This window comes from Callospermophilus lateralis, chromosome 7 (assembly GCF_048772815.1).
Source record: "Callospermophilus lateralis isolate mCalLat2 chromosome 7, mCalLat2.hap1, whole genome shotgun sequence".
Lineage (NCBI taxonomy): Eukaryota > Metazoa > Chordata > Mammalia > Rodentia > Sciuridae > Callospermophilus > Callospermophilus lateralis.
Window position 1 is genome coordinate 66,925,192 of NC_135311.1, and position 26,542 is coordinate 66,951,733.

The 26,542-nt window shown below is 33.7% G+C and overlaps 1 protein-coding gene across 3 annotated transcripts in view; it reads left to right on the forward strand.

Moving 5' to 3' along the window:
- Znf644 (zinc finger protein 644) overlaps positions 1-26,542 on the forward strand; it is a 98,802-nt gene that overhangs the window by 22,213 nt on the left and 50,047 nt on the right. For all 3 annotated transcript variants that reach the window (XM_076863531.1, XM_076863532.1, XM_076863533.1), the window contains one exon: positions 6,121-6,181. In XM_076863531.1, the coding sequence (XP_076719646.1) occupies positions 6,138-6,181 (44 nt within the window). In that variant the 5' untranslated portion in view covers positions 6,121-6,137. The remainder of the gene's footprint in view (positions 1-6,120; positions 6,182-26,542) is intronic.

The following is a 26,542-nucleotide window of genomic DNA, read 5'->3' on the forward strand; positions in this document are numbered from 1 at the left end:
AGCTTTTATTATGCTGAGGTGGTTTCCTTCTTTCTTTATTTGTTGAGTGTTTTTTTTTTTAATGAATTATTATTGAATTTTGCCAGATGCTCTTGTTACACATTGAAATAATGTGGTTTTTTTCCCCTTTCATTTTGTAAATGTGGTGTATTGGTTTCAGATGTTGAACTATCCTTGCATTCCAGGAATAAATCACAGGGTACAGTCTTTTTACTATGGTGTTGGATTGGTTTTGCTGAAGATATTTATATTTGCATCATTCATCCAGTGATATTATTAGACTGTACTTTTTTTTCTTGTTGAGTATGTGTGGTTTTAGTTTCAGGATAATATTGACCTCATAGAATGAATTTGAAATATTCTTCTTTGATTCTGTGGAAGAGTTTGATGATGATTCGTGTAAATTCTTTAAATGTTTGGTCAGAAAAGTAATTTAGACCTGGGCTTTTCTTATTTGGAAAGTTCTTGATCATTGCATCTAATCCTTTTACTAGTTCTAGGTCTTTCAGAGTTTTTATTTTTTGTGACTCAGCTTTGGTCGATATATATTTTCATGAGTATATCCATTTCTTCTAGGCTTTCCCATTTGTTGATGTGCAAAAAAATTTTTTTTTAAATCTTTTGGCATCAGTTGTAATGTTCCATATTTCATTTCTGATTTTAGTTTTTTGAGTCTTCTTTTTTTCTTAGTTTAACTTAGGGTTTGTCAAATTTGGTTGCTCTTATCTCTGCTTTAATCTTTATCTTTTCTTTCCTTCTGTTAACTTTTGTTTTAGTTTAGTTTGTTGTTCTTCTAGTTCCTTTGAGGTATAAAGATAGGTTGTTGATTTGATATGTTCTCTTTTTTTCATGTAAGCTTTTACTAGTGTAAACTTCCTTCTCAGTACTGCATTTGCTGTTTCCCATACATTTTGGTATATTGTGTTTCATTTTTCCCCATATATTTTCTCCATTTCCGTAGTGATTAATTTACATTTCTGCATGAATTTTCCCTTTTTCCTCCTACTGTTGGCTTTTAGTTTCACTCCATTGTTTTGAACACTCGTTTTGTAACCTTCCCTGTATTTCTTTTCCATGTACTTGAGCTTTTAAGTTTAATTCTTCTGAATTTTAAGTCGAAATCTTTTGAATTTTCACTTTCATTTTTTAAAGTATGTTTATGTCTCTTCAAAATACTTAAATATTTTTGAAATTAATGAACTTTATTTGTTTAAAGTTTTAGACTTAACAGAAATTTATGCAAAATGGTATAGTGTTCTCATACATTCCCCTCACCTCCATTTTTCCCTATGATTAATAGTTTACAATGGTATGGTACATTTGCTAAAATTAACGAATCAATATTTTCACATTATTATTAAATAAAGACCATAGTTTATTCAGATTTCTTTAGTTTTTTACCTAATATTCTTTTTCTGTTTCAGATGTCATATTTCAAATATGACATTTCTCCTTAGGGTCCCTCAAGACTTTGTTTTTAATGACCTTAACAGTTCTGAGGAGTATTGGTCAGATATACTGTTAGATTTTTCAACTCTTGGAATTTGTCTTATGTTTTTCTCATGATTAGGCTGTGGTTTCAGGTTTTAGGGAAGTTATATTTGATATTTTAATATTCAGGTCTTCTCTTAAAATCCTGCTGGATAAACCCAGCAGTACCAACTACTTAAAGTGTTTTCTTCTTTTCTGGACCCCTTTACCAGTGTTCACCTAAGTAATATTCTAATAATACTTTTTAGGTGTGGATTTTACAGTACTTCTATCAGATTTACCTAGTAGATCCTTTTAAAAAAGTCTAATTGTTATTATCAAAAAGATATTGTAAGTATTTACAAGAGTGTGGAAAAAAGAGAACCCTGTGTATTTTTGGTGGGAATATAAATGAATAACTAGCCCTTATGGAAAGCAGTATGGAGGTTTCTCAGAAAACAAAAGATAGAGTTACCATATGATCTAATAATCCCACTTCTGGGTATAAATCCAAAGGAATTGAAAACAGTATGCTGAAGAGTTGTTTGCTTGCTTGTGTTTATGGAAGCATTATTCACAATAACAAAGACATAGAAGCAACCCAGCTATCCATCATTGGATGAAATGGATAAAGAAAATGTGTATACACAATAGAGTGCTTGTTCAACCTTTAGAAAGAATGAATTTATGTCATCCTCAGTAACATGGATGAACCTAGTGGATTTAACGCTTAGTGAAACAAGTCAGCATAGAAAGACGAATATCACATAAACTCATTTATACGAGGAATCTAAAAATGTTGAACCTATAAATAAAGAGTAAATTGGTGTTTGCTCAGGCTGTGTGGAGATTGGAGGACTGAATGGGGAAAGGGGCAGTGTTGATTAAAAGGTACAGAATTTCTTTTAGGAAGAATAGGTTTTCATAATCTATTGCACAGAATCATAACAACAGTAATAATGCATTGTATATTTTAAAATTGCTAAAGTTAGGTATTAAATGTTTTACCACAATAAATTTGTAAGTCTGTGAATGGATAGATTTGTTAAGTAGTGTAATTTAATTATCCCATAATGTAAAATCATGCCAATACATCACATTGTACTCCATAAATATATAATATATACAATTACTATTTGTTGATTAAAAATAAAAATAAATAATAATTTAAAAAAATGTGTCTAAAACATGGTTGTTTGGTTTGGGGGGAACAAATGTGGTTAAAAGTTTTTTTTCAGATTTTCTTATATTACTATAGCTGAAGTTATAAAGCTATGTTATTTTATGTGCACATATGGCATTTATATATACTTGTTGTTATAAATGTCCATAACATAAAATTTACCATTTTAATCGATTTTAAGTGTATTTATATTGTTGCAACTACATGAATCCTTTTCATTTATTAATCTGCTTGGAGATTAAATACCACTGCCTGGGTGGCATAAACAAAAACTTATTTCTTCACAGTTCTGAAGGAAGTTCAAGATCAAATTCTTGGCCGATTTTGTTTCTCCTGAGGCCTCTATCCTTGCACATATAACCTTTTCTATGTGCCTGGGCTCTCTTACAAGACACCAGTCATATTGTGTTAGGGCCTCATCTTTTTGACCTCATCTAATTTATTTACCTACTGAAATGCCTTTTCTTCAAATAGAGTCAAATTTGGGATTAGTCAGATTAGTCAGTTTATTAACACCTTTTGTAAAGGTACTTCAAATCCATTTCCTTGAAAATCTGCTATCTTTAGTATTAGTTTCCTATGACTGCTCTAACAAATTATCACAAACTGAATGGTTTAAATAATAGAAATGGTTTCTCTCTCAGTTCTGAAATAATTATTACAGAACCAGAAGTCTGAAATCATTGTTACAGAGCCCAACTCATAGTGTTGGCTTAGCTGTTCTTCACCTGGAGACTCTAGAGGAATGTCCATTCTTTGCTTCTTCCTGATCCTGGTGACTGCTGATATTCCTGGATGTGGCCACATTTTCAAATGTTTATGACCTATCTTCTAATTGCCTTTTCCTCTGTGTGTAATCAAATTTCCCCTGCTGCCTCCCTTTTTAAGCGTACATGTGATTATAACTAGGCCTACCCAGATGATCTCAAATAATCTCTCCATTTCAAATTCCCTAATCATGTTTCCTGTAGCACTCTCCACCCCCCCATTTTTCTCCTTATAAGGTAACATAATAGGTTCCAGGGATTAGGCTGTGGATAATATTTGTAGGGCCATTTACAGCCTGTTACACTCAGCAGTTTATATGGAGTTTTGTGGGATTTTTAATGCTTTCACTTTGATTTTATAGTTTAGTTTAAAACAAGTAACAGTTCTGTCGTTGGTTGGCAGGGACAATATTCTCATCTAGACATCATAGAAAATTCTAGCTCTGGTTTTCAGTATGTGATCCTCAAAATAATATCACTGTAGGAACTTACTAGCAATGCAGATTCATGGGCTTCATGTAGACCTACCAAAGTAGAAACTTTGGGGGCAGACTGTAGCAATCTGAAATAAGCCCTTCAGGTAATTTTGATGGACACTAAAGTTTGAGAAGCACTTTTCTAAATTGATACTACAAGAACTATATTTGTCTTACTCTCTAACCTTCTTCTGCTTAAGGCTAATATTTAAATAAATCTAGTAATTCTGGTTCACAAACTCTGTTTTTTTGCAGGGATAGAAGCATTTAGTCCCCAATATTCTGAAAAATCAATGAAATTAAATAATTCACTCAATAGAAGAGTGTGGTGGGTTAATTTATGTCAGTTGTATTTTACTTAAATGTGGTTATTTCATAAAGTAATTTTTTTTTTTTTTTTTGTACCAGGGTTTGAACCCAGGGATACTTAACCATTGAGCCACATCCTCAATGATTTTTTTTTTTTTTTTTGAGACAGGGTCTTGCTAAGTTGCTTAGGCCCTCTCTAAGTTGCTGAGGCTGGCTTTGGGGGAACCAAACTTGCGATCCTCTTGCCTCAGCCTCCTGAGCTGCTGGGATTACAGGTATATGCCACCATGTTTAGCTGTAAAGTAGCATTTTTACATCCAGAAGTGATAATGACTTTTTTCTCCAGTCCTCAAAGATGTGAATTTAACTCATTAGCCTGAATTTTACTTGGGTTATCTTCTATATACATTTTGAGATACAAGCAAAATTTGAATCTCTTATTTAGCCCACATTGTTTAGGCTTTCATCTGCCAGCCAGTGACAATGCTGAAACAAAATAAGTGAGTTCTTGTCCTCAATATGTTCATACTATGGTTTAGAAAATATGCAAAGAAGCAGAAAGTGTTGATAGGCAGCTTTCACCAGTTAGTTGCTACAGTAATTGAGAAAATAGATTTTTTAAAGCTGAAGGAATTAAAGAAGTATCTGCCAGGGTGACTGAGGTAAATATTGAAGGACTAATAAAACTGTTAGAACAAAGTTAAAGGGAAGTAGAAGGTAGATACAGGTAGATATTTGTAGTTTACCATGTGGAAGCAAAACTTAAAGCATAGAAGTACATGTTAGGATAACCATTATAAAGTGATCATTCATAGTTCTGGAAAGGACAAATTGAGATGATAGTAAGTTTGAAAATGGAAAAGTTAAGAGTAATTTAGGTTGACAGTTGGAAATAAGTATGTTGGTGCCATTTTTTAAGAATATAGAATTGAAAATAATAAGTAGGTTTCAGGTAGGGCAGGAGATAAATAGAATTTAGGCAACAATATACTGAGTTTTTAGAATTTGTGAAATGTGGTACAATAGGAATAGGTAGATTTTTGGTAAGTACATTTTGTGTGGATTTTGGGGGAAGAAGTCACTATAGTAGATTGAGGGTTAAATTGAGGAAGCAGAAGAATATCAATATATGTTATTTTCTGAATAATGGTTCTTAATGCTTCAATATTAGCTATTATGACTACTAAAAGTATGTTCTTTTATGCCATGCCATACTTTCTTTTTTTATCTCCAGCTTTTTTTGTTGTGATTTTGTTATGTATAAGTATTATATAAATTCTGACCTTGAAGTATGTTTTATGAGGAAGCACACTCTCCCTATCCATGGATTCTGCATCCACCCATTCCACTAACCCTGAATCAAAATTGTTTTTGAAAGAAATATTTCTATACTAAACATGTACATACTTTTTTTTCTTGTTGATCACTAAACAATATAGTATAGCACCTATTTACACAACATTTGCATTGTATTAGGTACTATATATTGTAGAGATGATTTAAAAATACAGAAGGATATGCATAGGTTATATAGAAAGACTACCATTTTATATAAAGGACCTGGGCATCTGCAGATTTTGGTATCCTTAAGGGGTCTTGGAACCAAGTTCTCCGTAGAGAAATAACTACTGATTTTAACTATTATAATTGTCAAACTATTAATGAAAACAAGTTGTACAGAAATTTTAAAAAAGAAAACTAGGAAATTTTTCATTGAATAGCTTATTGTTCCTCTAAAAAGGTATTTAGCAAGTTCCTGTTTTAGTTAACACTATGTTTTCAATGCTTTATCAAGAAAATAATTTTATTTGCAGTTTTTAATTTTAAAGAATAGGTATTGTAGATGTAGTTATTCATACCTGAAACAAATAAACAAGAAAATCCTAAATGATGGTTTTTACATATATTTTTTCAGATTGGATTTAATTTCGGATGAGATTGTTCTTGCAGCAAGATGTTAATAAGACAAAATCTAGGTAAGTAGAAGACTACTTTAAATATTACATATTGAAGTAGAAATAACATAAAACATTTATGTTTTAAAAATATATCTTCAAAAGTCCAGAATCAATGTAATTTTTAATAAAATTTCGAAATATGAGTTGACTTTGACAAATTGACTTGATCTCATTGATTTGATAGGTGCTAAAAAGCAACCATCAGATTATGGATCTAAATTTTTAGTTTTCCTTCTTTTTTGCATTCAGGGTTTCTAATGCATACAGATTTCCAGTGACTTTTCTAACATGTTAGGAAATCAAGTTGGTCTTTGGCTTAGCCACTATGAAGGAACACTTCATCATTCAGTGTAAAATTTGTTGGCTTGCTTCATTGTTCTCTTTGGTTGCTTCCATGAATTTTACTTTGTTATTTCTGTTAATGAAATTCTCCAAGTTGTTACTTCTGTTAATGTTCAGAATTGTAAATTATTCCTTTAATGTTTTTCTTGTGGGCATATTTACTGAAGGACTTTTCTAGAAATGTAGCATTCTGATTAGCTCTCCTAAGACTGTTGACTTTGTAAATTTTGAATTTTGATTATACACTTTTGACCTGGTATGTAAAAGAATGCTTTTTAATAATTTAAGCTCTTGAAATGCTAAAAATTATATTTATCATCAATAAATGAATATGGCTATTGGATATTCAGTGAAAAGAATACATTGATATAATTGCAATTAATTTAGTCTTTGTCTAACTTGCCAAAGATTTGTTGATCTCAATGTTTGCTTAAAAAATGAAAGTCTATAATGAGCCACGTGCACTGTTGCATGCCTGTAATCTCAGTGATTTGGGAGGCTGAGGCAAGAGGATCTCAAGTTGAGGCCAGCTGCAGCAATTTAGCAAGACTCTCTGCAATATACAGAGACTCTGTCTCAAGGCACTGCTGGATTCAATCCCTAGTACCAGTGTAATTTCAATCTTTGATTTAATCATAGCAAGTATATTGTTAGTGTAAAGAATACTTATGTGAATTCTATTAAATGCTTCTTATTCTTTATTAATTATTATAGTAGTACTTATATGATAGGTACTGCTATGTAGAAAAAGTTTTGGTTAACAGGGTTTTTCTTTTTCTTGAGGAATAATACTCTATTTTTATAGCTTTTATTATAAAGAACATGTGTGTGTGTATTATAATCTTCTTGAAGTAGAGAATAAACCAGACTTGTACTTTAATGTCCAAAAGAGATTTTGTTTGCTAGTTGAATATATGGAGTCTATTAAAACCTTTGTTCTCATTACTTACAAGTTTGATATTGCTTTTGGCATGACACTGGTTTAACTTGTTTGACCTTAATTCGACCATAATTGTGTTCTTTTCTTCTTTATTGTGATGTAACATATATAATATAGTGTAAAATTTACATGTTGTCTTATATGTATATTTGCACATATAACCATCATCCAGATCAAAACATAAAAACTTTTATTATCCCAGAAACTTTCCTTTGCTTTCCCTCTTTCCAATCCAGTAGCCTTCCCTTGAGGTAAGCAACCTTTTAAATTTTATTTGTATAGTTAATTTTAGGTGTGCTTGGAATGTATATACATAGAATTACATAGTAAGTACTCTTTTGTATCTGACCTCTGTCATTCACTATGATGTTTTCATTCTTGAGGTGAGTATATGCATAATTTATAATTCTTATTTTTTATTGCTGAGTAATACTACATCATATGAATATACTATAAATATTTATATTCTGCCTATAATTTTGTTTTATTGAGTTTTCCAAATCTCTGGTTTCACTTGCCAACTTTTCTATGCTACTTTCTTCCTCTGTCTCTTTTATTGTTTCCTATCACCTGCAGAATAAAATGTAAGCTCTATATCATGGCATGCAATTATTTCCCTATAGCTATGCCCACATGCCTAGAATTAGATGAATAAACTAAGTATGATATTTCATACTCCTGTACTAAGTATAAGTTGTTACATCCTCCCCCACCCTACCCTCCTCCACTTCAATTGCTAATACCTCTTCTCTTGGCTGTCAGGTTTTTTCTCAAATATTTTGTTTCAAGCATCATCTCATGAGCTTTGATGTAGGCCTGGCCATATTGCAGTAGGTTGTCTTCTTTATTAAACTGTGAGCTCTTTAAAGGTAGACACCACTCATGTCTCATTTATTTTAAAAATGCAGTGCCTGGTATACTGTATATACTAAGTGCATATTAATAAGATTAGTCACATATAAGTACTATGCACTAACTTATGGTGTCACCAGAGCTCCGAGATTGGTACATATATAAGAAGGGAAGTTACTCATTTCCTAATAGGTGAAAAATGATGGAAGAAGAAATTGAAGAGCCATAGTCAAGAACTTTGATAGTGTTTTTGATTCCTATAGCTTAGGAAGCTAGCTGCTGAAAAAAAAATTTTGGAAAATTTTGTATTATCATCATAGATATGTAATGTAATATTTATAAAAATATACTCTCTTCAGAAATGAAGCATTTTAAAATTGTTAAAGCATTTTGACTGGTGATGTCATTCTGTATTTGAAATTTGGCTAGTTGGATTAGTAGACACCTGGGATTTTTATGACTGAAGCTTGATTGTCCTAAAGCAAGGAGAGGTTTTTCCCCTTGATGTGGGATCAATTTGTCATTTTTCTTTGATGTGGTTTCTGCTATGGCAATTGAACACAGAGTTGGAGATTGACCTCCATCTCTTGCTGTTCATTCTCTCTCCCTACAAGGATTTTCTTAGGTTAATTACCAAATATAGAACTTTGATTATCTTTTATTTCAACCTGGATGTGAAAGGTGTTTAGTTCTTGTTCATTTTAGGTTCAAGAGAAATTTAACTTTGAGACTACTTGATTTAACTCTCTCTACTGGTTTTTTAGACTAGTTTTTCTCTTGAGAGACTGATGGATATACTATCCTCAGTTTCACTGTCTTCCTCATCATTTGAGTTGGGCCATGAAGAAAATTATAATAAAGAGTTTTGATTGGAGGATATCTTTGGGAAAATATGAGCAGAAGGAACATGAACTAAAGTTTTTATTTCAGTTTTCAAGAATGATTTCATAAAGTAGTTTCATTTAACTCTACGTTCATCTTACCAAATTTATTGGCATTTTCTTTTTTTCTCTTTTCTTTTTGGTTCTGGGAATTGAACCCAGGTGTGTTTAACCACTGAGGCATATCCCCAACCTTTTTTTAAAAAATTTTATTTAAAAAAAAAAATTATTTTCAGATAGTTTCTCACTGGGTTGCTGAGGGCCTTAGTTGCTAAGGCTGGCTTTGAAATTGTGATTCTCGTACCTCAGCCTCCGAGTTGTGGGATTGCAGGTGTGTGCCATACCACACCCAGCAGTCATTTTCTTAAATGTACTAAAGTTTATATTTTAATATAGCCTACACTTTTTGAACTGCATCTTGGTTCTGATTTTTCAAACTATTTAAACAAGTCTTATTTTAAACCCATTGAAAAATAAATAATACTGTGAATGTCTTCTGTTATTTCAGTGTTATACTTAAAGGTATAAGGTTCAGAAATAATAAATGACTGGTTTGAGGTAAGGTGAATAATTGCAAAGATAGAAGTCTTCTGACTTCCTAGCTACCATTCTTTTAAGATAACATTAAAGCTAATTCTTTGAAATCTTTTAGGATCTTCTAGCTAAGCTGAGGACTGTAGTCCTCCCTGTCATAAAATCAGTGCTCAGTAAACATTTGTTTGATGTTGTATTGATTCACTTAATGTTTTATGAATTGATTATTATAGTTAAATTGGTTTTAGCTCATGGTTGCTAGCTAATTACTAGTCTGAGTAGGAAAGATGACTACATATGTAATTATAGTCTTAATGTGATTAGTGTTATGGAAGTCTGTGTTCCTGAGAGGCAAGGAAATTGTGTATTTTTATTTATTGTATATATTCAAGCACCTATGACAATTCTTTACTTATACTAGACACTTAATAAATATTTATTAATGACTGAATGGAGACACTGAATGGAGGGAATCTTGGTGGAAGTGAAAAAAATAATTGTTGGGTTTCGTTCTCGAAATTAAAAGGCTCAGGGGTCACTCCAGGTAAACTGGGATAACTGGACTGCACAAAATAACCATACAAGAGACACAAATAACCCTTTTCTTTGGGGTTGCTGTGACGGAAAATTGAGGAAAGGCTATTCAAATGAGGCAAGGGGTCAGGTTTCCGGGGGCTGAGTCTAGCTTCATGATGTCTACTGTCAGCAGGTTGACTGACATCTAGGTAGGCCACACCCAAGGGCACAGTAATAGAAGGGGACACACATAAGGCACTTCCATGGAACATTCTATCCTAAACAGGGAACAAAGGAACAGGTGAGCATAGCTCCACCCATGGGGCTTTGAGCCCGGATACAGTCACTTGAACGCTAGAAGAATGGAGCAGTCTAGCAGCATGGGTGCCTGACACCACATCGCCACATCGCCCAGTACGGGAGTTAACTCAGTTACGCGTGAGGTTGGTCTCCCACAACTAATGCCTGGAAAAAGTGACAAACTGAAATTTGGAGAACTGTTGATGATTTATCTAGATTAAAAATTTGGGGCAAGGACTTTTAGCAGGAGAAACACTCTACGCAAAGGATGAGAGGTAATAAAAAGGGAATCTTGGTGGAAGTGAAAAAATACATGATTTGAAGTATATAGAGTAGAGTATGAGTTGTGGGTGGGGAGTGACATGCTGGGGTTTTTAAAGGAATTTGGAGTAACAGCAGTGAGAAACCACCGCAGTTTAAATGTGAAGAAGTGATGCGGTTATATCCATGGGTTTTTTTGTTCCTGTGTTTTTCTTTTTTACTGACATTTATGAAACGGTCTAATAAATTCAGCTTGGATATTTTCTTCTGTTACCTGACATCACCATATCTAAATCATGTGATCACAGTTGTCCTGTCATTGGGGTCCAAATCCTTTAGAACATTTACATTGTTTTATTCTCTTAAAGTGTGGGTCATTTACTAGGTCTTTTACTTTGTCAATACAGCATGTGTTTATCTTTTCTTTCTGTTCCCATAGCTATTCATGTTTGGATCATCTATCTTTACTTGCTTTATTAAAGACTTTGATTCAACTTGTTAAGGAAGTTGCTCTGTTAAAGAACATTAAAAATTTCTTAAGGAGAATTTTAAGGTCTTATATTCAAGAGTTTCTAAATTCATGTTTTACTTGATTTTTAAGTTTCATCTCCTACCGGTTTTCCTCTTTTTCTTTCTGGTCCCCGCGTATCTACCCCCACCCCCACCCCCACCCCAGTGTTGGGAATCAAACACAGGGACTCAAGTATGCTAGGTAAGCTCTCTACCGCTAAGCCATTTCCCCAGCCTTTTTAACTATTTTTTTAAAATAAGCAATTCATTTCAGTCTAATTAATCATCGTTTTTAAAAAAAATTTTCACCTTTATTCATATCTTTCCATTTGTGTTATCTCTGCTCTTGAAATTTAACTCATCTAAGAAAACTCTGCTTAAATTCTACCTCTGCCTTGAGGTAACATAGTACCTGCTGAATGGGAGAGAAAAGATTTCTTTTTTCACTCATCACTAGGTTTATAGTGGAGAACCCTTTAACAAAAGACAAGTTAATGAGAAAAGCAGACAAATTTATGTAATGAAAGTTTTATTTAACATGGAAGTCTTCAGGAATGAAGACTAAAAGAATCAGAAAAAAACTATTTTTATGGACAACCTGCAAAAGTATGATTAATGGGAATTCTTACTGTCATCTCTGTGGGACATTCCTTCCTTCCCTATAGGGCAAGAAACCTATCACATAAAGCACAAGGCTTTTTAGAGGGGAAAGGAAAGAGAATGTCAAAGAGTGAGATATGGCCTGCCTTGCATTTTTCTTAAATGCCAAGATGCCATATTTCCTGTCCCCCATTCATTGGGAAGTCACTTTCTGTCATTATCTATGGTGCTTGGAAACTAAACTACCTTTAGCTGAATGACTTTAAAACATAGCAAGAAAATGAGATACTATCTCCCAGAACACCCTCCATAATTGACAAGCTCTTACATTTTTTGATTGATTAAAACCAAAATCATGATAACCTTATATTTATGTTTTAAAATAGAAGTTTCTGTAGTGTTTGCTGTTGCTGTGCTTGACAAACTCTGAAATATTGTATTTTCCTAATTGATTAAAAGCAAACCCATGATAAGCTTATTTTTAACATTTATATAGTGCTTGCTATAGTGCTTGCTATATGCCAGGAATTATGAGTACTTTATAAATATTAATCCAGTCCTTGCTTTGTAGATATAAAGCTGAGATATAATGAATTTAGCAGTAAAAGGGCTAGGATTTGAATCACATAGTCTAGCTTCAGAATCTGAGCTTTTAAAGAATTTGTTAAACTGTTTTCGTTAGAGCACTAAAATAAGTGATAGAAGAAACAATTCACACAAAAATAATAATATGTGTATGCTCTCATTTATACTTTCACCTGTTTCTCCCTCATATTTATTGGTCCCCACATACCCTTACTGGTAATTTTTTCCCATATTTTAAGTATCTTGTATAAGCAGAAACATATAGCACAGGACCTTCAAGGTTCATCTGTGTTGAAGCATTTTGCCAAATATTCTTCTTTTCAAGGCTACATGATATTCCATCATATGTGTGTATATGTGTGTATCATTGACTATCTCTTTGAGATTCTGCTGCTACTCTTTGTGATATATTTCCAGAAGTAGAAATGCTGGATTATATAACAATTCTAATTTTGGTTTTCTGAGGAACTACCATACAGTATTCTGTAGTGGCTTCATCATTTGACATTCCCATCATCCATTCACAGATGTTCCTATTTCTTTCTTTCTTTTTTTTTTTTTTTTGGTCTTGTTTTGTATACAAAAAGACCCTAATGTCTAGGGAAGGGGAGGAGAGATAGACCCCTTAGTGTATAGAATAGGGGGCAGGAGAAGGATAAGCCATAAAAGGAGGAGTAGGTAGAAAATATCATTAAGGTAGCAAAATATTCTCTGTAAAAAAGTTGGAGGAGTCTTTACAGCCTCACAGAGAAAGTCAGAGGTCACCTTCTCAATGGGGTTTTCTCCACCCAAGTGTCCAGAAGAAGGAAAATAGCAGCATCCCTTTCTTCTGTAGCAGCCACTCCAGTGCTCACACTGGATCATCTTCCTAATGTAGAGTGCTGCAAGGCATGGAAGGCAGAGATTCACCTGTGACTCCTCCATCTCAGTCACCACAGATTGCACTGGGCAAGATCCTCGGGAATGGTGGGGACAGGCTCCTTGGGGTAGAGATATATCTCGGCGCCAGTCATCTTCTGGAGGCAGTCTGATCAGGTCAAAGATTTTGCCCAACTGGTCAGCTTCAGAGTTTCCACAGAAAAGAGGCTTACGATGAAACATCTCTGCAAAGATATAGCCAACGCTCCACATGGGTTGCATATGTAGACTGCATTAGAACTTCAGGAGCATGTTCCAAAGTATAACAACCACAGGTGTAAGGGCCATCTGGTAGTTGTAGATTCTGGTTAGGCCAAAATCAGCCAGCTTGACTGTCCCACTACTTCTCACAATGAGCAATGTAAATGACTTAAAGAAAATCTAGGCCTCTTAGAAACTGGCACGGAAGATCCTTGATGGTCTCAGGTGCCTTGTCCAGTTGTAGAAATTCTCTATATATTCTGGATATTAATCCCTTATCAGATATCTGATTTGCAAATATTTTCTCCCATTTTACGTGCAGTCTTTTGAATCTGCTTACATTGTCTTCTGTTTCACAAATTTTCACAAAGTACAGTTTGTCTGTTTTTTTATTTTGTATAATTGCTTGTGCCTTTGAAATCATATCCAAGAAACCATTGCCCAACCAGTGTCATGGAACTCTTGCCTTATTTTTCTTCTAGGAGCTTTATAGTTCTAGATTTTGTATTTTGGTCTTTTGTCTATTATGAGTTATTTTTTTATATATAATTTGAGGTTCTTTTTCAAGATTGTTGGCTTTTGGGGGTCCCTTAAGATTGATTCCATATCAATATAAGCTTTTTTTTTTTTTTTTTTTCCTGTTTCTACAGAAACTGTCACAGGATTATGTTGATTCTTAGATTACTTTGGGGATCATAGTGACATATTAAGTCTTTGAATCCATGAACATGAGATGTGTTTCCCTTTATTCATGTCGTCTTTAATTTCTTTCAGTAATGTTCTTAATTTTCATTTGTATAAGTTTCTCTCTTCCTTTGTTAATTTATTCCTAAGTATTTATTCTTTTTTTTATACTGTTTTAAATGGAATAGTTTTTCATTTTTTTTTGGATTTGTCATTAATAGTATATTGAAATGGAACTGATTTTTATTTGTTGGCTTTTTATCCTACTATTTTGCTGAATAAATGTTTTTGTGGAATCCTTAGGGTTTTGGATCATATCATCTGCAAACAGTATAATTTTATGTTTTCCTTTTCAATTTGTATGCATTTTATTTCTTGCTTAATTGCTGTGATTAGAACTTCGAGTGATGTTTTGAATAGAAAAGGTAAGAATCTTGTCCCTTCATCTGAGAGGCAAAACTTTTTATATATTTTTTTTATTCTTTATTTTTCTATTTTATTTTATTTTTTTATTGGTTGTTCAAAACATCACAAAGCTCTTGACATATCATATTTCACACATTTGATTCAAGTCGGTTATGAACTCCCATTTTAACACATCCACGTACTAGTGACTGTTGTATTCTGCTATCTTTCCTATCCTCTACTACCCCCCCTCCCCTCCCCTCCCCTCTTCTCTCTCTACCCCATCTAGTGTAATTCATTTCTCTCCCTTGATTTTTTTTTCCTTTTCCCCTCACATCCTCTTATATGTAATTTTGTATAACAGTGAGGGTCTCCTTTCATTTCCATGCAATTTCCCTTCTCTCTCCCTTTCCCTCCCACCTCTCGTCCCTGTTTAATGTTAATCTTTTTCTAATGCTCTTCCTCCCTGCTCTGTTTTTAGTTGCTCTCCTTATATCAAAGAAGACATTTGGCATTTGTTTTTTTAGGGATTGGCTAGCTTCACTTAGCATAATCTGCTCTAATGCCATCCATTTCCCTGCAAATTCCATGATTTAGTCATTTTTTAGTGCTGAGTAATACTCCATTGTGTATAAATGCCACATTTTTAAAATCCGTTCATCTATTGAAGGGCATCTAAGTTGGTGAATAACGTTTATTGATTTCCATATATTGAACCAGCCTTGCATCCCAGGGATGAATCCTACTTGATCGTGGTGCACGATCTTTTTGATATGTTTTTGTATCCGATTTGCCAGAATTTTATTGAGGAATTTTGCATCTAAATTCTTTAGGGATATTGGTCTGTAGTTTTCTTTCTTTGAAGTGTCTTTATCTGGTTTGGGAATCAGGGCGATATTGGCCTCATAGAATGAATTTGGAAGTTCTCCTTCTTTTTCTATCTCCTGAAATAGATTGTAGAGTGTTGGTATTAGTTCTTCTTTAAAGTTCTTGTAAAACTCTGCTGTATATCCATCCGGTCCTGGGCTTTTCTTGGTTGGTAGTCTTTTGATGGCTTCTTCTATTTCCTCACTTGATATTGGTCTGTTTAGGTTGTTTATATCATCCTGACTCAATCTGGGTAGTTCATATCACTATCTTCTATTTTATTAGAGTATAGGGTTTCAAAATAATTTCTAATTATCTTCTGTATTTCTGAATTGTCTGTGATGTTGCCTTTTTCATCCCATAAGCTAGTAATTTGGGTTCTCTCTCCTCTTTGTTAGCGTAGCTAGTGGTCTCTCAATCTTATTTATTTTTTCAAAGAACCAACTTTTAGTTTTGTCATTTTTTTCGATTGTTTCTTTTGTTTCGATTTCATTGATTTCAGCTCTAATTTTAATTATTTCTCGCCTTCTACTGTATTTGCTGCTGATTTGTTCTTCTTTTTCTAAGGCTTTGAGGTGTAGTGTGAGGTCATTTATTTGTTGACTTTTCCTTCTTTTAAGGAATGAACTCCATGAAATGAATTTTCCTCTTAGTACTGCTTTCATAGTGTCCCAGAGATTTCGATATGTTGAGTTTTCATTTACCTCTAAGAATTTTTAAATTTCCTCTTTGATGTTCTCTGTAATCCTTTGTTCATTCAGTAACATATTGTTTAATCTCCACGTGATGTAGGATTTTTCCTTTCTCATTTTATTATTGATTTCCAATTTCATTCCATTATGATCAGATAAAATGCATGGTAGTATCTCTACTCCTTTGTAATTGCTAAGATTTGCCCTGTGACATAATATATGGTCTGTTTTTGAGAAGGATCCATGTGCTGCTGAGAAGAAAGTATATCCGCTTGATGTTGGGTGGTATATTCTGTATATATCAATTTAGTCTAAATTATTAATTGTATTATTGAGCTCTATGGTTTCTTTATTCAACTTTTGTTTGGAAGATCTGTCCAGTGGTGAGCAAGGTGTGTTAAAATCTCCCATGATTATTGTGTTGTGGTCTCTTTGACTCTTGAACTTGAGAAGAGTTTGTTTGAGGCATATATATTATTGATCGTCAAGTCTTGTTGGTGAATGGTTCCCTTGAGCAGTATGTAGTGTCCTTGTTTATCCCTTTTGATTATCTTTGGCTTGAAGTCTATTTTATTTGATGCAAGTATGGACACCCTGCTTGCTTCCGGGGTCCGTATGAGTGATATGATTTTTCCCAACCTTTCACCTTCAGTCTGTGTATGTCTTTTCCTATCAGGTGAGTCTCCTGTAGGCAGCATATTGTTGGATCTTTTTTTTTAATCCATTCTACTAGCCTATGTCTTTTGATTGGTGCATTTATGCCATTAACATTTAGGGTTACTGTTGAGATATGGTTTGTATTTTCAGCCATATTTGATTATGTATGTTACTTAACATGATTTGTTTTTCCTCTATCATTAGTTTTTCCTTTTCTGTACTACCTCCCGCTGTTGGTTTTCATTGTTATTTTTCATTTCCTCTTCCTGTAATGTTTTGCCAAGGATGTTTTGAAGAGCTGGTTTTCTAGCTGCAAATTCATTTAACTTTTGTTTATCGTGGAAGATTTTTATTTCATCTTCAATCCTGAAGCTTAATTTCGCTGGATACATGATTCTTGGTTGGAACCCTTTTTCTTCCAGCATTTGAAATATGTTGTTCCAGGATCTTCTAGCTTTCAGAGTCTGTGTTGAAAGATCAGCAGTTATCCTGATTGGTTTACCCCTAAATATCCTCTCTCTTGTGGCTTTTAAGATTCTCTCCTTATTCTGTATGTTGGGCATCTTCATTATTATGTGTCTTGGATATTCTGCTCATGATTTCTTAACATTCTCGCTGAGCTGTCTATGTTCTTTTCAAGTTGAAAAACTTTGTTTTCGTTGTCTGAAGTTCTATCTTCTAAGTGTTCTACTCTGCTGGTAATACTCTCATTTGAGTTTTTAATTTGGTTTATTGTTCCCTGCATTTCCAGGATTTCTGTTTGTTTTTTATATCCTCTATCTCCCTATAGAGTTGATCTTTTGCTTCTTGGATTTGTTTATGTAATTCATTGTCAAAGTGATCTTTCATTGTCTGAATTTGCTGTATAATGTCTACCTTGAGACTCCAGATCATCTGAAGCATATATATCCTGAACTCTATGTCTGACATTCCATCAGCTGCAGATATTACCTCATCTAATGTTGAATTGACCTGTATTGTTTGTGGTCCTTTCTTTCCTTGTCTTTTCATACTGCTCATGATTCTTTCTAGCTTTGTGAAACTGTTGTGTTAATGTTTTTTCCCTTATATATTTGTATGGTTCTTGTATAGCTCCAAAATCCCTCTTTTGTGGAGAAAGACAATGTTAACAGTTCCCAATATCAACAGTACATTATCTAAGCACAAGTTTTCATTATTAATACATTTATAGTTAGATTCTAAGTCTATAGATATTGGTTTTAATTATTACTTAAGAATATATTCATTAGTTTCATAAAAGGCATACCATATCTGGTGGCATATAGAAAACTTAATTTCAGACACAGGATGTTATACTTAGAGGGAAAGGAGTGAGGGTATGAGGTTAAATTAACTCAGCACCTTTGGAGAACTCTTAACCAATAGACTGGTTATTTATGGAAGAATGTATAGACTCAACCTCCAACCTGTATTTAGATAGTTACCCTATGTATAGATATCAAAAGTTAGGAGATTGAAAGTTGGATAGAGAGAATACGAGTGAAAAAAAAGGAAAAAAATAACAAGGAAGAAAAGAGAAATAAGAGAGAAGGAAAAGGAAAGTAAGAGAAATAAAGAAAAAATGGGGGGAAGGTGGGGTATATTCAATTCTTCTATATTATATTACTTTGGTAATTCGTTTGTTCATGCACAGTTCTTGATTTCACATATATTGAAGTTGTGGAAGAGAGAGAAAGAAAGAGAAAAAAAAAGTCTCTCAGAACACTGTTTTCTTTGCTTCCAGTAGGTGGTGTTGTCTATTCCTAGCTTGAGCCTCTGTATTCAGGGTGGTGGGTATAGCCAGTGTGAAATGAAATGAGCTTCCACCTGTATCTTCCCTACTCTAGTCTCTGAGGTAAAAACTAGGTGCCTGTACAGTTGTTGTTTTCTGTTGATAGCTACAACCCCCAAAAGCTTGTGGGAAATATTTTGAGTTATTGCAGCTAAGGGTGGTGGAGTTGGAATCGGGGTACCTGGATCAGCCGCAGAACCATGCTGGTAGCCACACCCCCTTTGATTTTTTTTTTTTTTTAAGAGAGTGTGAGAGACAGAGAGAGAGAGAATTTTTTGATATTTATTTTTTAGTTTTTGGCAAGCACAACATCTTTATTTGTATGTGGTGCTGAGGATCGAACCCGGGCTGCACACATGCTAGGCAAGCGCGCTACCGTTTGAGCCACATCCCCAGCCCCCGCTTTGATGGGTTTTAAGGGTTGATGGCCTTCCTCCGGACTAGCACAACACGGGGGCGGGGCCGGGGTTCCTCCTCCGGTCTGGCTTGGTGCCGGGTGGCTTCCTCTTCCGGTCGAATGATGCCTCTTGCAACCCAACGTACGAGGGGATGGGGGTCCCAGAGGACCTGTAAAGACCGGCAAAACTTTTTAGTTATTCGCCCTTGAGTATAATGTTAACTCCGGGCTTTTCATGTGTGGCTTCTAATATGATGAGGTAATTTCCTTCTACTTCTAATGGGTGTAAGGTGATAATCTCATCGTGGTTTTGATTTGCATTTCTCAAGTATTAATAATGTTGAACATCTTTTCCTGTGCCTGTAAGACTTTTGTAGATCATCTTTGGAGAAATGTATTTAAGTCCTGATTTAGAAAATTAGTTTTTTGTTTTTAATTGAGTTGGAAGAATCTTTACATATTCTGAATATTAACCCCTTATCAGATATGGTTTGCAAATGTTTTTCTTTCATTGCAAAGGTTTCTTTTTTTTTTTTAACCCTGTTAATTGTTTCTTTTGATGTACAGAAGTTTTAAAGTTTTATGTACTGTAATTTATCTGTTTTCACATTTTTTTTGTGCTTTTGGTATCATACCCAAGAAATTATGGCCAAAGCCAGTGTTATGATGCATTCCCCCTTATTTTCTTCTAAGAATTTTATAGTTTTAGCTCTAACCTTTGGATCTTTGGTCCATTTTGAGTTTTGTATGTGTAACTTTTGTGCTTCGATAAGATTGTTTTGATTATTTTAGAGACCCTTGAGATTCCTGTGAATTCTAGAATGTATTTTCGTATTCCTGAACAAAGGTTATTGAGATTTTGATAGGGATGGATTTCATTGAATCCGTACATTTCTTTGTGTAGTATTGATGTCTTAATAATGGAAAGTCTTCCAATCTACGAACATGGGATGTGTTTTCTATATTTGTGTCATCTTTAATATCTTTTAGCACCATTTTTTAGTTTTAATATACAAGATTTCTGCCTTGGTTGAGTTTATTCCTGTGCATTTTATTCTTTTAGATGCTACTGGAATCAGAGTTGTTTTCTTTCTTTTTTGTTTGTTTTTTAAAGATTTTTTTAGTTGATGCACCTTTATTTTCCATTTATTTATATGCGGAGCTGAGGATTGAACTCAGTGCTTCACACATGGTAGTCAAGTGCTCTGCCACTGAGCCCCAGCCCCAGTCCCAGCCCCTGGAGTTGTTTTCTTAATTTTTCTTTTTGGTCGTTGTTAGTGTATAGAAACAGTTTATTTTTGTATGTTGATTTTTACATACTGCAACTTTGCTGAATTTTTAAAATAATTTTAACAGAGATGTGTGTATATGGAATTCTTAGGGTTTTCTATGTTTAGGATCTTATCATCTTTGAACAGATATTGTTTTATTTCTTCCTTTTCCAACAGGATGCCTTTCATATCACTTTTCCTTTGTTCCCTCCATTTCTTTACTCTTCCCTCTCTCTTCCTTCTTCTTTTTTCCCCTCCCTAACCTATTCTTCCCTCTTTCTTTTTCCCCACCCTGTTCTTTCTTCTCTGACTGGGAATTTCAATATTGGGTTAATATAGAAGTGGCAGAAATGGGACTTTGGTTTGTTCCTGATCTTTGAGGGAAAGCTTCCAATTTTTCATGAAGTATGAAGTTAGCACTGTCCTTTTCTTATGTCTTTCTTGTATTTTGTTATGTTGAAATATTTTCCTTCTATTCCTAGTTTGCTAAGTGTGTTTATCATGAAAATGGGTGTTGAATTTTGTTGTATACGTTTTCTTCATCAATTGAGATGATCAAGTGCTTTTGTCCATTTTGTTAATCGATTGATTTTTTTTGTTCTTGTTGAATCTTTCTTGCATTCCAGGAATAAGTCCCAGTCGATAATCTTTTTAAGGTGCTCTTGAATTCTCTGTGCTAGTAATTTGTTTCAAGTTCTCAAATTTGTTTTCTTCCTGGATAAATGAAGACTCACGAATGATTTTATATTGAAGCTATACTGCATCATATACTTTTACTCTGTTCTTCACTTATATGGAAAATATGTTCAGTGGAATGTAAGCGAAAAGTGTTTTTCAACAGATAATTATTACATATCCCAGTATTTGTTTGTACCTAATTAATCACAACACATGATAATTATACTTGGATTCTACATGGTCATTTATAATCATGACTGTGCATTACAGTGCCATAAGAGATTAAACACATAAAACACATGCAAACATCAGAGAATGAGTGAACTTTTATACTTTTAAAAAACTCTTGAAATGCAGGTATATTGGAAAATTCTGACCTAGTTGATCCTAGTTACATATCAGTGTTCTATGCAAAATTAAAAAAAAGGTGGTGGGGGGAGCAAACCTAGAGGCCTTAATGAAGTTGATCAAATTTTAGTGAAGCAGTTGTGATTTTCTTTGTGCAATCTTTTAAAATTTTTTTCCCAAGTTTTTCTGAAGCACAGCTAGGATTTTAACATTGTCTAGAATTTTCTCAGCCACAGAAGATGATATTTAGCAAGAGCTCTAATGTGAGCTGAAAGGAGATCCATGTTTTCTATATTAGGTATATAAAAGCTAAGTTGTTCTCTTCTGATCATCAAGGAAATTGACATGGGGTGCCTGTCCAAGTAGAGATCCATCTTACTTCTATTTGGGGTTGCAGTGATATGGGGTAGACAGGACCATTTTTTTTTCTTAAGCTGATCTGCTCCTATACCCACACAGATCTTGTTTTTATATATCAGTATTTAGCATAAAAGTGACCTTAGTTTGGTGTTTTCAGAAGGCAGAAATTACTGGTTATTCACTTATCACAAGAGAACCTTCATATGCAGTATGAATTGAAACATCTGGTTCTTCCAAGGTGAGTATAGTGGTCTGGAAGGGATATCATAAGAAAATTCCACAGACTGATTAGCCTGAAAAATAGAAACTTATTTTTTTTCACATTTCTGGAGGCTGGAAGTCCAAGATTAAGACATTGTCAGCTTTAGTTTATCTTCAGGCCTGTCTTCTTGACTTGCTCTCTCTCTGACCCTTTTTCTGTGCTTACTCATCCTCCATGTCAGTTTTTATGTCTTAGTCTCTTATAAAGACTTGAGTCATGTTGGATTACGGACCACACTAATGGCTTCATTTTAACTTTCTGTTAAGGCCCTCTTCAAATAAGGTCACATATTGAGGAATTGGAAGGGGTCGGGGGTGTCAGGGCTTCAACATGAATTTTGGGTGGTTACCATTGAATTTGTAAAGAGTTAGTTCAGAATGTTTTAATGTATAACTGAATGATTTAATGGGTTGAATTAAATCATTTGGAATTATTTATCAGATGCTGCTTAATAAAGAATAACTGCTAAAGATGATGATGACTTCGATTTTTGTAATTAATATTTATTTAACCACAACTTGGAAATGTAATAAGAAGATGTTATGTATTGATTAGATTTGTGATTTTTTATTTTCTGTGACAGTAAACACGTATCTATTTGTCATTATATCTGAGTTATACTTAAAATATTTAGTAAAAGAGTCATAAATCTGGGAGGGAGTTTTAGCATACAGCCTTATTTTATATCACTTGTGATATAATTTTGAGGGGGAGTGCTGGGGGGCCTAATCCAGGGCCTTGAGCATGCTAAGATTGCACTTCTATCACTGAGCTGCAGCTTTAGCCCCACAAGTGTTTTAAAATTTCATTCTGATCCTCTTTATCATTATGATATTGAAAGAAATAGTGTTTGTACTATCAAAATTATATAGTTCAATCAGTATATAGGCATTACTTATGTACCACAAAGCTAATGATACAGCAATAAATGTTGCAGAGATTTAAATTATTCTTAAAAGGTAGTAAATGTTATATTGAATCATTGTCAGAAGTCTGCTTGTTTCTCAGATATCACATCAAATCAAGAGACCCACTAAAATATATTATATACTTTAAAGTTTGAAAGGAAATAACCAAATTAAAAATTTGTAAGTTTTTTATTTGAGCAGAAATAAATTGCCCCTTTTACTGTATTTTGATATCTTGTTGTAAATTATATCACACATAGCCTTTTAAGTTTCTAGTACATAACGGTTCATTTATATACTTAAAATTTTTGGTAAATCTTACATCACTTTAAAAAGTAATTGTTGATAAGACTTGTGAGTAAACTGTATGTAGACTTATTAGGATGAGGTTTATAATATCAAATCATTATTTTCCATATACTTTCAAATTGATTGCATAGTTGAATATTAAAATAAGCTTGTATATTTTATGCACATATTGGTGCCTTGAGAAGGGCTACCTAGAAATAGGCAATGTGTCTGATGAAACCAGTTGGAGTTAATAAAAGGGAAGCTTTAATTCCTGTAATTGATTGCAGGCCCTTATTGTTCATTTATAGTTAGCTTATTTTTTGTGTTCCTTCCTTCACTTAGGCCCTGGGCTACCTTTTCGTTGCTTAGCACAGCAAATACATTGGAAGACATGGCTCCTTTTCTCTTTGAACCATGGGAAGGATTTTTCTAGAAACTTATGTCCTTTGGGAGAAATACATTAATCAATACTCATTAGTTGAATATTTGAAAGACATCTTTTAAAAGAACAGTTCTACAAGAGCATATGACAAAAAACTTGACAGAATGCATTGAGAAAGGTTTCCCATAAATGATCTTGAGCACTGATCTAAAGAGAGATTATGAGTTAAGGTTACTGGATTTGTGTGATACAAGGCTAAAGAGAAGAGAATAGAGGATTCCACATCAAGTAAACTGCCTATACAGAGGTCATGTGTTGGAGAATTTGAGAGAAGACCAGTGAATTGGATAACTAAGAACTGGTGGAAGGGAAGTGTGAGATCAAAGTGGAGAGATAGGCAGGGCCCAGAACAGCTGTTTCAGCTGGTTTTAGATTTGGAACTGTGTTCTGAGAGAGGAAACTTTTTTCACAGAGGAGTAATGAACTTGTATAGTTCATCTCTGAGGTATGAGAATGATTAGAAAGGGACCAGTCAATTCCATTTAGAAATCTGAGATGCTTTTAAAGATTCTTTCTGCTATTACAATGTACAAAAAGTTAGCTATTAATTGTGTTTAACACAGTAGATACTATTTAGATGCCAGGGGCCTATGAGTGATAAAAACCATGTCTCCGCCCTCTAGAAGCTTACTTTGTAGTGGGGGAGAAAGAAACAACCAAGGGCTTGGATTATGGCTCAGCAGCAGAGCCCTTGCCTCTAAAGTATGAGGCACTGGGTTCGATCCTCAGCACCACATTAAAATAAATAAATAAAATAAAGGTATTGTGTTCATCTACAACTAAAAAAATATTTTTTAAAAAGAAACAATCAAATAACTGTTTAGTGTGCCAGGTATTAAGAACACATGTATTTTTTGTATACTATGAAGAAAAATATAATCAGAAAGGAGAATACAAAGTTACTAAGTGTACTATTTTCTTTAGAATGCTCTAGGAAGAACTGTGAAGGAGATAATTAGACCTGAGTGTGGAGTAACTGATTCATGCATATATTTGAAGGTGGAACTTCATGTAGAGCAAAGTACCTGGGGCATGGTCAAGGAATAGCAAGGAGGAGGCTCATGTGAGTATGGTGAGAAAGAGGAGAGTAGTAGGCGATGAAGTCTAGGACTAAGTACATTATAATTGGATTAAACATGAACTATATGACACTTATTAATTTGATATATTTAATAGTTTTTAAATAGATTTGTCATTTCTTTTGCTGGTAGTACTTAATGAAATTAAAACAATATTCTGTTGGGCTGGGGTTGTATCTCAGTGGTAGAGTGCTTGCCTAGCATGTGTGAGGCACTGGATTTGATTCTCAGCACAACATATAAATAAATAAAGGTCCATTACAACTAAAAGAAAAAATATTATGTGATTTAAACTAAGAATCTTTTTGTCTTCTTTTTTAAGTTAAAAAAAAATGTACTCTTTTCCCCAAATTTTAGAATGTAGTGTTCTGGGTTGACGTGTACCTCCCCCTCCTCAAATTTCTATGTTAAAAGTTCAGATCCCTGCTCCTCAGAGCATAACTTTATTTGGAGATAAGGTCTTTACAAAAGTAAATCAAGGTCAAGTGAGATCCTAATCCAGTTTTGAGTGGTATTCTTTTTAAAAATATTTTTATGCAAATAAAAACATTATAGTTAATAATGGGGTTGGTTCATTTTGACATTCATAAATGTGTGTAACAAAATTTGCTCCATTTAAGTCCCCATTACTTCTGCTTTCCCTCCTCTGTTTCCTCCCATAGTATTTTTATAAAGTGGGGAAATTCGAACACCAAGATACTTACAAAAGGAAGAATTGAAGAGACACAGGAAATAGATGGTCCTTTTACAAGCCAAGGAGAGACCTGGAAGAGATCCTTCTTTGACAAACCTCAGAAGGAACCAACCCTTACCCTTACTGACACCTTCATCTTGGATTTCTAGCATCCAGATTTGTGAGACAGTAATTTCTGTTGTTTTGGCCATCCAGTGTGCAGTATTTGGTTACTATAGTCCTAGAAGACTAATATAGGTATTGACTAAAGAGCATAGGTTTTGTCTTTTTTTTTTCTACTCCCTCTCTCCTCACTTTCCTTGTACTTAACAAGGGTAACATTATTAGGAACCTTTTAGATCTTTTACTGTGTGTGTGCTTCATAAATTCTAAAGTAGTGCATGTTTTTTTAGGGAAATGTGGATTTAAAAAGTAACAAGCAAGAGAAAGTCAATGCTGCAGCATTATATTCATAATTCTTTGCCCTCCAAGAAAATTTTAACTTTTAAATTATAACAAGATAACACATTTTCCAAAACAAACAAAAAAGACCTCTAAGGTTGTTTCTAAACTTTTACCAAGATTATAAGATTGATTTTTCTCATTTCAATATAATATTCCAGTATAACTTTTTCTGTTACTTATAGTGGTATTTTAGAAAAAGAATTTGCTACCACTTGGTGGCACTACATGGCTTAAAAACGAATTAGATTGTCTCCTGTTAACTGTTTGCTGTTAAACATAAATGATTAAATTCAGAGGGGATCTGTTTGTTATGAACAACTTGGTATTTTAAGTGTTTGATTCTTGTTTTGTAAACAAAATAATTATTGGTATTATGGAATAGGGTTTATTAAAATGTCATGGAATATAAAAATGTAATCCAGGGCTTAGATTGTTGGGTAGGGAAGTTTATAAATTTTTGATAGAAACCTCCTTTAGTTCAGTGTCTTAATCCTCGTCTTAGTCTAAATTTGAGAAAAATATTTTTAATATTAGAAACAAACATTATCAACTTTTGTTTAGTATCAATTAGCATTTTCTAAGTCATGTGTATTTTATTTTCGAGTTAAGAAACTGAATTTTTTCAGGTGATTAAGATAAATAAATCATTAGGAAAACAATTTAAATTT